At 49.4% G+C, this 14,449-nt stretch overlaps 1 protein-coding gene across 1 annotated transcript; it reads left to right on the plus strand.

Annotated features, from left to right (window-relative positions):
• Positions 1-203: 203 nt before the first annotated feature.
• Positions 204-14,444, plus strand: LOC130191409 (ubiquitin carboxyl-terminal hydrolase 34-like; the record flags this gene model as incomplete). The annotated part of the gene is made up of 15 exons (XM_056411056.1): positions 204-545; positions 6,122-6,212; positions 7,283-7,588; positions 7,691-7,856; positions 8,311-8,361; positions 8,926-9,075; positions 9,622-9,689; positions 11,223-11,415; positions 12,471-12,532; positions 12,878-12,959; positions 13,199-13,291; positions 13,396-13,521; positions 13,654-13,783; positions 13,885-14,015; positions 14,256-14,444. Coding segments are annotated over exons 1-15 (1,881 nt in total), but the record flags the coding sequence as incomplete, so codon positions are not given.
• Positions 14,445-14,449: the final 5 nt, after the last annotated feature.

The raw sequence follows: 14,449 nt of genomic DNA on the forward strand, positions 1-14,449 counted from the left end.
TAGCACGGAAAGTCCCGAACTATTGACAAACCGTGTGTGTCACGCTCATTGCAAAGATATCGCGAGACTGACGAAGAAACCCGAACGGGTCGAAGGAGATAGCCCGAAAATTACCGAACTATCGCCACTGTGTGATGCTCTCCCTCCGCCCCCCCCCTCCGCTCCCTCTACCCTCCCCTCCTTTTTCCATCATGGCTGCCGTGTCTACTCTCTCAAGTAACGCTCAGACTGGACACTGACTCGATTTCTATATTTCCCAGCGGCTCCCAACTTTTTTTTGGCACACGTCACCTTTCGCTTGGATGCAAATCCTGTTCGCCGCCTTGTCGCCACCTCCGGCTCCGCTCAGCAGGATAACCTCCACCGATCACTCTCCTCCACTGGGCCCTTCTTTTTAAAAAAAAAATTTTTAACCCCAAAAAACAACCAACTGCACAGCCAGCCAAGCCGACGGGGGGAAAAAACCAGCTCCCACAGTGCGATGATTTGACTCCGTGTGAAAATGTGTGACAACTGCGCCGAGCTGGTGGAGGTTTTAAATGAAAGTAAGTATGGAAATAATACATTTAAAATGTTGCTCTCCAGCACTGAAGCAGCTGCTCGGCGTTAGCTTCGCGCTAGCTTCACGTTAGCTGAATATAACTTTGTGTGTTTTCGTGCGCGAGCCTTTGCCGTTGGGATTTTTTTGAGAAAGTCGTGTCATCGTGTCAGTTTTTTGGACATTACCGCTACACGTCGCCCTTTATTTATCCATTCCCCCTTTCCCAAAATTGAGCAGTTGAGTTATTTTTTTGGGGCCTGTCTGTCAAAACACTCAACAAGCTAGCTCCCTGAATCCGATGAAAAATATATAATAAATAATCGTATCGCCTCGATGACATCACGGCCGGGACTTTTAGATGCCGAGTGGCCGCTTGAACGCGCCGGTGCTCGGCATCCATTTCTTCCCATTATTATCTCCTTCTTCTTCTGTGGTGCTGAAAGATGCTGGAAGTTAGCTAGAGCTAGCTTCGCTTAGCCTGACTTTGTTTGATGTGTTTCTCAGGTCGAGTCTGCCACCTTTTGTGTCGCGGAGTCGCAGTTAACTTGTCAATTACAACCGCTTCGCGAGCTTTACGACCGACTCGTGAATGACGATTTAAAATGCTCATTTAGAATATCTAGCAAGTAGTCGAAGCTAGCTACGGGAAATTAAAAGCTGCAACGAGGCGCATATTTTGGGCACACAGCAATGCCGTTAATCCTCGGTAGCTCTCGGTGGGTCTTTCGGACCGACGTCGGGTGCATATTACAGCCTCACTCCTCGCCGGGTGTGTTTTTTATTGGGGTCGGGGGAGGAGGAGGGGGGGGGGGTGAAATAAATCATGCAGCCGAGTCCTCGTTTCACCTGCAGGTCTCACGTCAACTTAAGCAAAACGTAAATACAGGGGTGGCTTGTGTATAGCTGGAAGTTAGCCTGTTCGTCCAGGCGTGCTAACCGGGGCCTTGCTGCACCTCAGGGTTGTCCGTAAGACAGGGAACAAAGCATTGTTGTGTGTGTGTCTGTGTGCGCGTGTGTTTATAACACTATCTGCAAAGCCGTTACTATGCAGCGATCGACGGTTTATTTCGTCGTTTTCCTGGTTGGGTCCAGCCCATTGTGTGTGTGTGTGTGTGTGTGTGACGGGAAAAGCTCCTCCTGCAGGGCTCTACTTTAACATCCTGCACCTGACTGATGCGTCTCCTCACGCATTCAAGCTTCAGAAGACATCCAAAAGGGAAAAATGCAACACATCCGCCAATTTCTTTTTGACCGGTTGATGTGAAGACAGACACTCTGGGAGAGGATGTCTACGCATATTTAATTGTGAGTTACGGCCACCTGTTTTTTAACCCTTGTGTTGCCTTAGGGTCATTTTGACCCGAATCAATATTACACCCTCCCCCTGCCTTAGGATTAATTTGACCCCATTCAATGTTTAATGTCGGTGTTCTTTCGGTAGTCAACAAACAAACATAAAGTGCCTCACACTTAAACTTGGAAAACAATATTAATTCTAATAATTTTCTGGAGGTTTTAATTGCTGGCGTCAAATTGAACCCAAAGGGTAAAATATGTTAGTAAATATAAAGGTAACAGGAGGGTGAAACATTGAATCGGGTCAAAATGACCCAAAGGCGGGGGGAGGGTGTAATATTGATTTGCGTCAAAATGACCCTAAGGCAACACAAGGGTTAAAACGAATTGCGTTTTTGGAAATGAAAGTCTAGTTTATGGCGTGAAGTGAGACCAGCTGACCGTGCCGTTCACTAAACCTGTTTTCTCAAAGGTCTCATCCTCAAGATTTTACAAACGTAGCTGTCGGGATTCTGCCGCCATTCGCCGTACCGCTTTTTGCACACGCGCGACGCGGTTCCACGACGTTTCCACGCGAGTACGTCTCGTGTGATATCTTTTTCTGGGTTGTAGTCGGATGCAATTCAGTTGCAAAAAAGCGTACGATGAATGACGCACGATCGCGCTGTCGCCGAATAAAAGCCCGTCTTACACGCACGCCTGCTCGCTGTTCTCTTCGGCGTGTTCTCTCTTCGTCTCTCGCGTCAGGAGGCTGTCACATGACATTTAAAGGTCAACGTCATTAACGTTCTGTCCTTAATCGAGGCGGATAATCCCCGGAGCCGGGCGGCGCGTTGGCCCGAATGTGTCGTCTGTGAAGTCGACCACTGATGATGATGAGTCCTGGTTGATGTTCGTGTTCATCCCGAAGGTGGTTGATGGGGTCGGAGCTCTGTCAAGTTCTCCTGCACCAAACTGGGGGGGGGGAACCATTTCTCTGTGGAGCCGGCGTTGTCTACGGAGACATTGTCGTGTTGAAAGAGGAAACAAACAAACGCTGTTTACACAAACCAGAGACAACACGCTCTGGGCTGCATCGTTGTGCGCTGCAGAATTAAGATTTCCCTTCATTGTGACTGAGGGGTCGACACCAGATGTACGATTCCCGCACACCTTTGGGCTATGTTGTGGATTTTAAACCGATTGTTCAATCATCAGTGTTTGTCGAGGTGTTATTGTGTTGTTCTGTGATTGTTGTTTCCCTAAATATTCAACTTTCTGGTAATCTACGTTTGGCTGCTCACAGGTTCAGATTCAGCTTTTTGTACGTTATGTAGACTAAAAACCATATAGTGAGAAGAGGACTGATCTCTCATACTGGTGTAACAGTATATATCATCACAAAGCCTGCGTTTCACTTTGGGTTGCATGGAAGTCAAACGAATTAAATTGAAGTCGAACCGATTTTATTATAATCTGCTTTATTAAAAGTATGCCAGAGGGGTCACTGTGTGGGAAATTGCAGTAAAATGAGTCGCGTTGTTCATTCAGATAGACACATGTGTCGTTTAAGCTGCGTGTCATTTTAGAAGAATTAATACCGGACTTTCTGTCCTAAAACAATCTTTAATTTTCAGTGCCCTAATTTGAGAAATATATTATTTTATTTCTACAACAGCGATTTATACACACCGACGGTTCTCATGTTTATTGTTGTCTGAACACAAACAGCAATCCAAGCAAACGGGTAAAAAAAAAAGAAATGTGAGGAATGACCTCATCAGCGAGCGTTCAGTGATGTCATGATTGTTCAGTGATGTCATGATTGTTCAGTGATGTCATGATTGTTCGACAGACGATCTGCTGCTCGCGCCCTCACGATAAAAGTGTTCTCACCGGTTCAGCTGGTGTCAAAATGATGAAAGCTGGTTGTAAGTGTTTCAGTGGCTGGATGAAGTGTGTGTGTGTGTGTGTGTGTGTGTGTGTGTGTGTGTGTGTGTGTGTGTGTGTGTGTGTGTGTGTGTGTGTGTGTGTGTGTGTGTGTGTGTGTGTGTGTGTGTGTGTGTGTGTGTGTGTGTGTGTGTGTGTGTGTGTGTGTGTGTGTGTGTGTGTGTGTGTGTGTGTGTGTGTGTGTGTGTGTGTGTGTGTGACCCACGTGGTTTCTAAAAACACAGGATTTTGCTTCTTTTGTATTTTTTCTTTTTGACGTGCGGCAACTGAATAACTTTTGAGTTTTGGACTGTTTGTCGGACAAAAAACCACCGATGTGAAGACGTCCCCTTGGGGGCTGTGTATTCTGACTTTTTATAAATTAACTGCATAAAATTCAGCCTGTACAATTTAAGAATATATATTTTCCGTCTCCTTTGTTGTGAATATATGTGCAACGTGTTAATGGAGGCCATCGATCAGACGCCTGTATCCCACAGAGATAATCATGTGCAGGTATGTTCATTCTGGTTCAGCCTGGCTCGGTTTTGTATTTACTTCAAATGAGATTCAGTCTTTTCAGTCTGATAGTGGTGAGACGAGGTCAGGAACAGATGTAACAAACATGGATCTGCATTGGTCCAGACCAGATGCATCCTAAAGGTTTCGGTCTCTTGGATGACACAAAGTCGACTTCTTATTTTGACAATCGTACAGATCGGTGCCTGTTTCTATTTTTGTAATCGTCAGAAGATGAACACAACGTGTGTCAGACAGGAACCCGCTGCGGAGGCCTTGAGACAGTAAATCTGTATTAACTTCTCCTCATGTTTACCGTGGACCTGCAGAAGAAAAGAAAAAGACATCCGCCTGCTCTGATTGGTTGCTGCTTGTCACCTGACATGGTGTGCGCTCTGCAGAGCGTCACAAGCATCGTAACCTGCAGGTGCTTTTCCTTCTCCTTGCACCCGTGTTAGAGTATTACATGATGGTGACACAGAGCCTCTCTCAAAGTACATTTAGTTTACCCGGGTTTTATAAATTTGACCCCTGACCTGTGTTAATTTTCTTTTAGATTAACGGTTGTTTCGCTCGTGTTTTAACCCTCCTGTTACCTTCAAATGTACTCGCATCTTTTGCTCTTGGGGTCAATTTGACCCGAGCAATTAAAACCTCCAGAAAATGATTAGAATTAATATTGTTTCCCAAGTTTAAGTGTCAGGTACTTTATGTAGTTCTGTTGACTACCTAAATAGCCCTTTAAATAAATAAAAAAGTTGATATTTGTTATATGTTTTACACAGTGAAAAACAGCCTGGGGTCAAATTGAACCCAAAGAACACAGATGGGTCCAAGTTGTGTTCAGGACAGTGAAAACATATCATGTACATTTTATATTTTCCCGGTTGTCCCCAATAAATTAGGAAAAGTCATGAAATATGAAGCAAAAAAATGATATCAATCATTTATTTAGAGACATTAAACATCGAATGGGGTCAAATTTACCCCAAAGGTCACAGGAGGGTTAAACGCCTCCAGTCCGGCTGAACGTCGCGGTGTTACCGTGACGACGTCCCTCTGCAGGAAAATGGCCAAACGCGCCGGGCCGCCGACATCCCCGAGGGATGACGCCACACAGGGAGCTTCTGTTCGCGCGTGGGGCCGAAAGGGTTCTGGTTCTGGTTTCAGTGAGGAGGACAAACACCGCCGGGCCCGCGCGGACGAGGCGGTCCGTCGAGTTCTATTGTCGTCGCTTTTTTTGTGTGTTTCTTTGCCGTGAAATCCAGGTCAGCGACGCGACGGAGACGCTCGAGTCCCCCGAGCCGGGCGTGACCGGCGAGGCTCCTCGGAGGCTGGCGGAGAAACTGTAACTTCAGACGGCGCCGAGTCGTTAACGTCAGACGCCAATTTACCTAGATATGATGACGGCGTCCATGTCGGCAGCGAAGCAGACCTGTACATGTCTGCCGTTTGTTGTCATTACTCCCGTTAGTGGATCGTGGGGAATTGTTTTTATTTGGGATTATTGTGAATCTCCTCACACGAGGGACTCTGATGACGCTGTGGAGCTCATTATGAAGCAGAGGAGGGAAAAATAAGAGCGCGAGTCGAAGATGAAAGAAATATCCTCCAGGAGTTAATACAAATAATTGTATTCATGCAGAAGGAGCTTCTGATTTATTGTGTTTTTTATGATGCGATTCCAGTTTTAGTGCCATTTTATATATTGATGATAAATGGGATAATGTGGATCTCATTTATTTTTTGCTGAACATTTAGACTAATCCGTCAACATGGCGTATCCTTCACATAAACGTTGAAGAGCCGTCGTGAAGCGTCCGTCTCTAACGGGTTCCCCCCCTCGTCTCTCCTCAGTATCGGACACGGACGGCAGTGAAGGAGGCTTCCAGCTGAAGAAGGAGCACGCCCTGCGAGTGCTGGGCTACATCAGCTCCTGGACACAGAGGTCAGTGCGACAGGAGGCGAGACCGGTGACGTCATGAGGCTGAAGTTATCACGTGTCCCGTGTCCTCTGTCCCGTGTCCTCTGTAACGTGTCCTCTGTCCCGTGTCCTCTGTAACGTGTCCTCTGTAACGTGTCCTCTGTCCCGTGTCCTCTGTCCTGTGTCCTCTGGAACGTGTCCTCTGTAACGTGTCCTCTGTCCCGTGTCCTCTGTCCCGTGTCCTCTGTAACGTGTCCTCTGTAACGTGTCCTCTGTCCCGTGTCCTCTGTAACGTGTCCTCTGTAACGTGTCCTCTGTCCCGTGTCCTCTGTCCCGTGTCCTCTGTCCCGTGTCCTCTGTCCCGTGTCCTCTGTAACGTGTCCTCTGTAACGTGTCCTCTATCCCGTGTCCTCTGTAACGTGTCCTCTGTCCCGTGTCCTCTGTAACGTGTCCTCTGTCCCGTGTCCTCTGTCCCGTGTCCTCTGTCACGTGTCCTCTGTCCGTGTCCTCTGTCCCGTGTCCTCTGTCCCGTGTCCTCTGTCCCGTGTCCTCTGTCCCGTGTCCTCTGTCCCGTGTCCTCTGTCCCGTGTCCTCTGTCCCGTGTCCTCTGTCCCGTGTCCTCTGTCACGTGTCCTCTGTCACGTGTCCTCTGTAACGTGTCCTCTGTCCCGTGTCCTCTGTCCCGTGTCCTCTGTAACGTGTCCTCTGTCCCGTGTCCTCTGTCCCGTGTCCTCTGTCTCGTGTCCTCTGTCTCGTGTCCTCTGTCCCGTGTCCTCTGTCACGTGTCCTCTGTCCCGTGTCCTCTGTCACGTGTCCTCTGTAACGTGTCCTCTGTCCCGTGTCCTCTGTAACGTGTCCTCTGTCCCGTGTCCTCTGTAACGTGTCCTCTGTAACGTGTCCTCTGTCCCGTGTCCTCTGTAACGTGTCCTCTGTCCCGTGTCCTCTGTAACGTGTCCTCTGTCACGTGTCCTCTGTCCCGTGTCCTCTGTCACGTGTCCTCTGTAACGTGTCCTCTGTCACGTGTCCTCTGTCCCGTGTCCTCTGTCACGTGTCCTCTGTAACGTGTCCTCTGTCCCGTGTCCTCTGTTCCTCAGACAATGTCTCTGCTGCTTCAAGGAGTACAAGCACCTGGAGGTCTTCAACCAGCTGGTTTACGCCCTCATCAACCTGGTCATCGCTCAGATCAGCAGCCTGAGGGACCGCCTCTGCAGCGTCCAGGACCGCCTCCGCAAAGGGGGCGCCGAGGGCGGCGGGTCCGAATGGAGCGGGGGTGAGGCCGCGCCCGGGCCCCTCCCCCGGCCCTCCTCGCCGGGCGAGGACGAGCCCGTGAACGTGGAGAGGGACTCGGCCGAAGAGGACGCCGCCGACCTCAACCAGAACAAGGGCCCGAGTCAGCAGCCGTGTGAAGCCCAGATGGAAGCCCTGGGGCCCGGGGAGGGCGGCAGCGGGTCCGGGGGCGGCGGTGGTGGTGGGGGCGGGGGCGGCGCCGCCGGAGCGAGCAGCAGCAGCAGCAGCACCAGCGGCGGCGACAGCAGCGACAGCCAGGACCCGTTCGGCTCCTGGAGCACCGAGGAGAGGGAGAAGCTGCTGCTGTGCGCCGCCAAGATCTTCCAGATCCAGTTCCCCCTCTACACAGCCTACAAACACAACACACACCCCACCATAGAGGTGAGCACACACACACACAGCCTGGACAATGCTCTTTTTGGCTAATAAACGAATAGGCTAGTCGACATTAATCATGAGACTGATGGTCAACTGAGTTTCTTTGGTCCATGATTTTTGTTTTACCAGTTTTTTTGTACTTAATAACACACAGCGGCTGGATGCAGTGACTTCCTGGTCACTTCCTGGTCCCGCAGTCACAATGTTCCAGCATTAATATTTAGTAAAAACACAAGAAATATCGTGATATTAGTTTTTCCCCATCTTCAATGGACTTAAAGCCGTCTTGATTTTCCACACGGACGTTTCTTCAGACTCACATGTGTCCCGTAATATTTAATGATCACCTCAGACTTCACTGGACAGACGCTCACGTTCACACACTTATTACTCCATGTTTTTTTTCGTCATGTTTAAACCTCCAAACCCTCGTTTGACTCCCGCTTCCTTCCTGCAGGACATTTCTGCTCACGAGAGCAACATCCTCGGCTCCTTCTGCGACATGAACGTAAGGAATCTACCTTTCCGCTTTCTAGTTGTCACCTAGCTCACTTCCTGTCTTCCTCCTGACACGATCACCAGGGAATGACCTCCGAAGAACACACACCGGTGTCTGTACGGTCACGGAAAACCTGCAAAAGTCATGGGAAAAAACTTAAATCCTAAAAGTTTTGGAAAAGTCATAGAAATGTGTTATCACATAATAATTAATATGCTTTTAAAAGAAAGATGCTCAAAACATAAGCAGGCATACCAATACGCAACATTTTCAAAATTGTTCATGTTTATACTGAGATTTCAGTTTGGTCATGGAAATTTGGTTAAAAGTCCTGGAAATGTCATGGGATTGTCATGGGAATGTCATGGAAATCCATTGGTCAACATGTGTAAGAGCCCTGACACCTGATTATCTTCTAGCTGCTCCGGGAAGCGCTGCTTCGTGCTCTAGAATAAGTTGTTCTCTGTATTTCGGGCCTCCGGGGTCCGTCCGTCCCCTCACCGTTGGCGGTGAATGAGCGTCACGCCGTCCGGAAGCTAAACCGAAGAGGTAACTCTCCGTTGTCTCCACCAGGACGTGGAGGTGCCACTCCACCTGCTGCGCTACGTCTGTCTGTTCTGCGGGAAGCACGGCCTCTCCCTGATGAAGGAGTGCTTCGAGACGGGCACGCCGGAGAGCCTTCCCTTCCCCATTGCCCACGCCTTCATCACCATCGTCTCCAACGTGAGTCCACGCCTCCTCCTCGCATGCATTCAGCGCCGTGCGTTTCCAATGTTTAACCTGTCCTCATTGATGGAGGGGGGGGGGGGTTAGTTTGAGCCAGTGTCTGAAACACACGAGGTCAAAGGGCAAAACTGCCCCCAAGAAATGTAAAGTTGCCCCTGATGTCACGAGGAGCGGCAAAAAATGCCCCATAATTTAGATAATTTAATCCCGTTTTGTTTTTGTTCTTAATTATGTGTGTCCTGTACTGCCTGGACTACGTAGGTACACACACAATAACAATAAATATAATTTTTACTTATAAAAAAAACAAAGAAAAAGTTATAACTATTAATATTTGTTCAAAAAACATAATAACAATAAATAACTACAAAGAAATAAGTATACAATGTAATATGATTGTCTGATTTATGTCTGTATTCAAAAATAATCTGTAGATGTTCGTCCCCTGGTCTGAGCTCCTCGTCGTGTTGAAGATGTCTCTCTGTTGTTGTTGTTGTTGTTGTGTGTCTGACATTAACGGGTCGTGTTGTTTTGGGCCCACAGATCCGAATATGGTTGCACATTCCTGCGGTCATGCAGCACATCATACCGTTCCGCACCTACGTAATACGGTGAGTGAGAGAGAGAGAGAGATCCATTTCCCAATTGTCTGCACATTGAAGTATGAAATCAGGAGCGTCTGGAGTCGAGAGTCGAGGTTCCTCTGCAGCTGTTGATGAGGAAAGGAGAACATTTTCCCTCCTCGCTGCCATTTTGTGGAACACCTTAGTTTCCTGTCGGCGTCGGTTCCTCCGCCAGAGAACTGGCAGCAGGACAGTGAAGCTGCTGCAGGACAGTGAAGCTGCTGCAGGACAGTGAAGCTGCTGCTGGACAGTGAAGCTGCTGCTGGACAGTGAAGCTGCTGCAGGACAGTGAAGCTGCTGCTGACCTTTAGTCAGAACAACACAAACATCACCATCACCAGTGATGGTGATCTCACCAATCTGGTGTATTCTGCATTCTCTCTCTCTCTCTCTGCCTCTCTTTCTCTCTGCTTCTCTCTCTCTCTCTCTCTCTCTGCCCCTCTCTCAATCCTCTCTCTCTCTCTCTCTCTCTGCCTCTCTTTCTCTCTCTCTGCCCCTCTCTCTCTCTCTCCCTCATTCCTCCAGTCAGGCAGCAAACCTCTCTCTCACCCTTCACGCTCTCTTCCTCTACCTAATACCAAAGTGCCACACGCACACGTGTTGCTAGGAAGAGCCTGTGTCGCCGTGGCAACGGTTGCCGGGGCCTCCAGTGTACCTCTCCTCACATGACCCCAGAGGAGGCGGCAGAGCGTCATGTGACGCAGGCGGTTAGAATAATAATGACGTCCGTAGTCGGGATGACGGTCACAGGAAGCTGTGAGACGGGGTCAGCTGCAGAGGTCACACTCGGCTGCAGAGGTCACACTCGGCTGCAGAGGTCACACTCGGCTGCAGAGGTCACACTCAGCTGCAGGAGGTCACACTCGGCTGCAGGAGGTCACACTCGGCTGCAGGAGGTCACACTCGGCTGCAGGAGGTCACACTCGGCTGCAGGAGGTCACACTCGGCTGCAGAGGTCACACTCGGCTGCAGAGGTCACACTCGGCTGCAGAGGTCACACTCGGCTGCAGAGGTCACACTCGGCTGCAGAGGTCACACTCGGCTGCAGAGGTCACACTCGGCTGCAGGAGGTCACACTCGGCTGCAGGAGGTCACACTCGGCTGCAGAGGTCACACTCCTTGTTCTCCTCCTTCTTTTTCTTCTCCTTGTTCTCCTTCCTCCTTTTCTTCTTCTTGTTCTGCTCCTTCTTGTTCTTCTTCCTCCTCCTTTTCCTCTTCTTTTTCCTACTTCTCCTCTTTCTTGTTCTCCTCCTTTTCCTCTTCTTGTTCTTGTTCTCCTCCGTTTCCTTCTCCTCCTTCTTCCTCCTTTTCCTCTTCTTGTTCTCCTCCTCTTCTTCCTCCTCCTTTTCCTCTTTTCCCTCCTTCGTCCTCCTCCTTCCTGCTGTGCGTGTAGCAACACCTACCCGCTCTTTATGTCCCTCGTTGGAGGATGAAGATGACACTCGGTCGTCTTCGTCGCCTCCCAGCGTGACGAGCGCCCGTCTCTCGTGGGCTCACCGTGCCCCGCCCCCCTGTCTGCAGGTACCTGTGCAAGCTGTCGGACCAGGAGCTGCGGCAGAGCGCAGCGCGCAACATGGCCGACCTGATGTGGAGCACGGTGAAGGAGCCGCTGGACAGCGCCCTGTGCTTCGACAAGGAGAGCCTGGACCTGGCCTTCAAGTACTTCATGTCCCCCACGCTCACCATGCGGCTGGCCGGGCTCAGCCAGATCACCGTGAGTCACCGCCATTTTGTTTTGAGCGGCGAGTTCAAATGTCGACGGTCCGCCGCCTTATTTCCTTTAATAATAATAATAATTATATGCGACTGTGCTATGACTCCTCCAGTGCAGAGCAACGTTTAGGTTTTATAGCGTCTGTGCAGAAGTACTCGTGTTTTTAATAAATATAGCTTCTGTTTAAGGTTAAAACATTCCTTCTAAATGTTAGTGAGCCTGATCCCCGTGAGAGCGAAAACAACACGGTGCTCAGAAAGATCAAGAAAATATATATAAATATACACTTTTATTAATCCCCAAGGGGAAATTAGTTCCCTGCATTTAACCCATCCTTAGTTATTAAGGAGCAGTGGGCTGCGGTGAAGCGCCCGGGAAGCAACTGGGGGTTCAGTGCCTTGCTCAAGGACACTTCGACTTGCAGCTAATGGGGAGAGCGGGGATCGAACCCACGACCTTGCGGTTGAAGGACGGCCCTCTTACCCCACTGAGCTAAAGCCGCCCCGACTCCATCGGCTTTTATTATTATCATTATAATTACTACCAGATATTTCTTTTATTTTAAGGTTATTTTGTGTATATATTCAGGGTTTGCACGGTCATGGAAAACCTGGAAAAGTCATGGAATTACATTTTTATTTATTTTCAGGCCTGGAAAAAGTCCTACAAAATAATTAAATCCTAAAAGTTTTGTAAGTCACAGAAAATGTTATATTCACATTTTCATTTACGATGAGTTTGAAATAATTTATATGTTTTTAAAAGAAAGACGCTCAAAATATAAGCCGGCATACTAGCGGCGCAAGTTTTTAAACATTAAATTTTGTATTTACATAAATGTTTATTTTTTTAAATCAAACTATCGTCTCTTATTCATTTATGTAATTTAATTTATACTGTACACAAGATTTCACTCAATGTTTGGTCATGGAGATTTGGTTTAAAGTCCCGGACACCTATTGGTCAGCATGTGGATGACTCCTGAGACGACCTTTACGAAGATGTTTTATTTATTTATTTATTTGTTTGTGTATTGTTTGTGTGTGCGTCCTCAGAACCAGCTCCACACTTTCAACGACGTCTGCAACAACGAGTCCCTGGTGTCCGACACGGAAACGTGAGTTCCTTTCACATTAGGAAAGTAATTTGGTGGGGGGGGGGTTAATAAAATAACCAAAGAGGAATGATTTTTATTCTCATCTCTTTTACCACTTGTTGGTACACACACACACACACACACACACACACACACACGTCTGCAAACTACACTCTGTGTCAGAAGTCCTCCGGGACGATGATCTGACTCAATTTTGAGTTTTGCTACATTGAACCAGTTTGTTTCTGAGAGACATCGTTCCTCTGGATCGATGCTGGAGACACTGGGACACACACACACACACACACACACACACACACACACACACGGTTGTATGAACTTCTAAATGTCTCCCTCGTCCCTCAGCTCCATAGCGAAGGAGCTCGCCGACTGGCTGATCCACAACAACGTGGTGGAGCACATATTCGGACCAAATTTGCACATCGAGGTACAACCTTTTGATCCGGTGATGTCATCCAATAGAAACTAAGATGTTGCACTTTGTTTTATCTTCATGAAACGCATTTATTTTTTGTTATTCTATTGTAAAGCGCCCTGGATTTATAGGATTCTTCTGGAGGCCGTTTTATTTGACCCAAGCACAGACGCTTTGGTTTTAAGCGTGTGTGTGTGCGTGTGTGTGTGTGTGTGTGTGTGTGTGTGTGTGTGGGCATGTGCGTCCTCCAGATCATTAAACAGTGCCAGGTGATCCTGAACTTCTTGGCGGCAGAGGGCCGGCTCAGCACGCAGCATGTGGACTGTATCTGGGCTGCAGCTCAGGTGAGACTCACCTGAAGGATTTTTGAATCTCTTTTGAGGGCTCTCTAATAGATGAAGTAGCTCCATGTTGTTGTTGTTGTTGATGATGAGTCTGTGTTTCTCAGCTGAAACATTGCAGCCGCTACATCCACGACCTTTTCCCCTCGCTCATCAAGAACCTGGACCCGGTGCCGCTCCGCCACGTCCTCAACCTGGTGTCAGGCCTGCACCCCAGCGCCCACACCGAGCAGGTACACACACACACACTCCCTCACTCGCTCACACACTCACTCTCACACTCACACACACTCACTCACTCACACCTCCACACTGACCGCCAGCAGCCGGTTCCTCTAACAGCCCCCCCCCCCCCCCCTCCTCAGACCCTGTACCTGGCCTCCATGCTCATCAAGGCTCTGTGGAACAACGCGCTGGCCGCCAAGGCCCAGCTGTCCAAGCAGAGCTCCTTCGCCTCGCTGCTCAACACCAACATCCCCATGGGCAACAAGAAAGGTGAGCGCAGGTCGACCCGCCTGGAGGGGAGGAGCCTCAGTCTCGGTTCTCAGTCTTGGTTCACCGGTTCTCAGTCTTGGTTCTCCTCGCCTGCTCTTCAGGTTCTCCGGCTGCGAGTCCAGACAGCAGCGACAACAGCGACACGCAACACAGCGGAGGCAGCGACATGGAGATGGACGACCAGATGATGACCGGCAGCAAGAGGGGCCAGCAGAGGCTGTCTGACACGGAGGTACACACACACACACACACACACACACACACACTGCAAACTACACTCTGTGTCAGAAGTCCTCCGGGGCGATGATCTGACTCAATTTTGAGTTTTGCTACATAGAACCAGTTTGTTTCTGAGAGACATTGTTCCTCTGGATCGATGCTGGAGACACTGGGACACACACACACACACACACACACACACACACACACACACACACACCCCAGCATCATTGTGTGTGTGCGTTCCCCTCAGGAGTCGATGCAGGGCAGCTCCGACGAGACGGCCAACAGCGTGGAGGAGGGCAGCAGCGGGCCGGGCAGCAGCAGCGGCCGCAGCGAGGCCTCCAGCAACGAGGCCGCCTCCAGCCGAGCCAGCCAATCGGCCGGCAGCCCTGGCAGCGAGCTGCACTCCGACGACATGGCGGACAGAGAGGCCCTGAAGGAGGA

The sequence above is a fragment of the Pseudoliparis swirei genome, unplaced genomic scaffold (assembly GCF_029220125.1).
Source record: "Pseudoliparis swirei isolate HS2019 ecotype Mariana Trench unplaced genomic scaffold, NWPU_hadal_v1 hadal_48, whole genome shotgun sequence".
NCBI lineage: Eukaryota > Metazoa > Chordata > Actinopteri > Perciformes > Liparidae > Pseudoliparis > Pseudoliparis swirei.